The sequence below is a fragment of the Procambarus clarkii genome, chromosome 22 (assembly GCF_040958095.1).
Source record: "Procambarus clarkii isolate CNS0578487 chromosome 22, FALCON_Pclarkii_2.0, whole genome shotgun sequence".
In the NCBI taxonomy this organism is placed as follows: Eukaryota; Metazoa; Arthropoda; class Malacostraca; order Decapoda; family Cambaridae; genus Procambarus; species Procambarus clarkii.
This window is the reverse complement of record NC_091171.1, coordinates 30939022-30940929: the sequence shown is the minus strand read 5'-3', so window position 1 is coordinate 30940929 and position 1908 is coordinate 30939022. Positions and strand designations below refer to the sequence as shown.

General features: G+C 47.3%; 1 protein-coding gene across 1 annotated transcript in view; it reads left to right on the top strand.

The window, feature by feature from the left end:
* The window catches only part of LOC123758555 (mucin-22), a 40442-nt gene extending 39262 nt beyond the window's left edge, over nt 1-1180 (top strand). Inside the window, exon 5 of the mRNA XM_069328787.1 lies at nt 1-1180. This exon is cut by the window's left edge and continues 130 nt beyond it. Coding sequence (XP_069184888.1) covers nt 1-50 — 50 coding nt within the window. The 3' untranslated portion in view covers nt 51-1180.
* The last annotated feature ends 728 nt before the right edge of the window (nt 1181-1908 follow it).

Below are 1908 nucleotides of genomic sequence, written 5' to 3'. Positions count from 1 at the left end.
ACGAGAGCAGTGCCATCTGGAGCCCCACCACCTACCCAAACCACCTGTGAAGGAACCAGGTGGTGGGTTAAAACCAGCGGTTGACTAACGCCATCTGGGAGATAGGATCGGCTGATGGGTTGGTAGAACAAGAGATTTGGTGGCTAGAACCAGATCGAAGTCCGTTCCAGCCACACTCTCTCCAGACACCTGTCGGAGGGATTCGATGACAGCCTAAACCTTAACTTGCTTATCGAAGCAGCAACTTTAAGACCAGTTGAGGTCCTGGATCGCCGTTATGCCCAGCTAGTTGAAAATTGGAGCCATCTTCACGATGGAAACCTCTTCCTGACGCAGCCATCTACACAACACAGCCGTAGTCAAGACAATGTTTCAGTCCTGCCCAGTGAACAATTGTAGGAAATGACAGGACGCACACGACTAACACTCCGTCACTCGAGTCCGGTACCGTCTTACCGACAAGGACCGTTGTGGTCGCCACACAAGACAACACCAACGTTTAACGTTATCACGTTGTTACAACGTTGTAGCTACGTAAAAATAACGTTTCCAGTGGCCACAAATCTCTAAGAGTAACGTCGATTCAACGTTACTCTTGGACACTGTGGCCACTTGTGTGTGCTGGTGACTGTGAGTGTCGGGCAGAGTGCACAAGGCCCCCACAACACACACAGTAACTGACGTCGTAAGCTTCACTCACGCCCCGTTATGCTTCCAGAAAGTAAAGTCTTGCAGTAGTGTTTCTATCATTAGATCACAGACAATCAATTTATGGGATATAATTAATATTTAAAAAAAAACCCGTGTGTGGGGGTGTGGAGTCCGCCGGGTGAAGCTGATCACACAACATTGATCAACCGTTGATCCAACGATACTTGATGTCACGTGTTGTCCCCTGGGTCGAGTCACGCCATATACCCGAGGTCATACTCCCTAGAGTGATGCTTAGATGGTAGAAAACATTACTGATAAAGTGACGTGTGGCAGAACTATAAGTGACAAGTGTTCATGTTCAGTGTTAAATTATATTATATATATATATATATATATATATATATATATATATATATATATATATATATATATATATATATATATATATATATATAGTTAGTCCTATGATGCAGAAACTTGTCGAAGTCATGAGGATATATATGTCTCAATAAAAATTATATGGCATCATCTTGTTGTGCACAATAAGCTTATCCACCATTATTTATATATATTTCCCCCTCACCCTATTCTAACACCTCCCTCACCCTACACTGACACCCTTGTTCTCTACTCTACACCCACCACCACATTATATACCGGTACTCATTCTCTCCACCACAACACGCTCGTAGTATGTAAACAACAGCATTTCGTCAAGAGTGCTCTCGAGCTATACATGAGCACCTCGTCAACACACCTGTACCTCAGAAACACACACACCAGTGTCCCCGCGGCCACACCGTCCAAGAGCAACGACGAATCAACATCAACGTTAAATTTACGTTGATTCATCGTCGTACCAACGTCACTCTTGGAGATTGTGGCCACCGGCACGCGTCTATGTATATGGTTCGGTCTCGGGAGGGGGGGGGGGGCAGGCACCGGAGGCACAGCCACAGGACTGTGTAGCCTCCACTCTGGGCAACACAGGACTGTGTAGCCTCCACTCTGGGCAACACAGGACTGTGTAGCCCCCACTCTGGGCTACACAGGACTGTGTAGCCTCCACTCTGGGCTACACAGGACTGTGTAGCCTCCACTCTGGGCTACACAGGACTGTGTAGCCTCCACTCTGGGCTACACAGGACTGTGTAGCCTCCACTCTGGGCTACACAGGACTGTGTAGCCTCCACTCTGGGCAACACAGGACTATGTAGCCTCCACTCTGGGCAACACAGGACTGTGTAGCCTCCA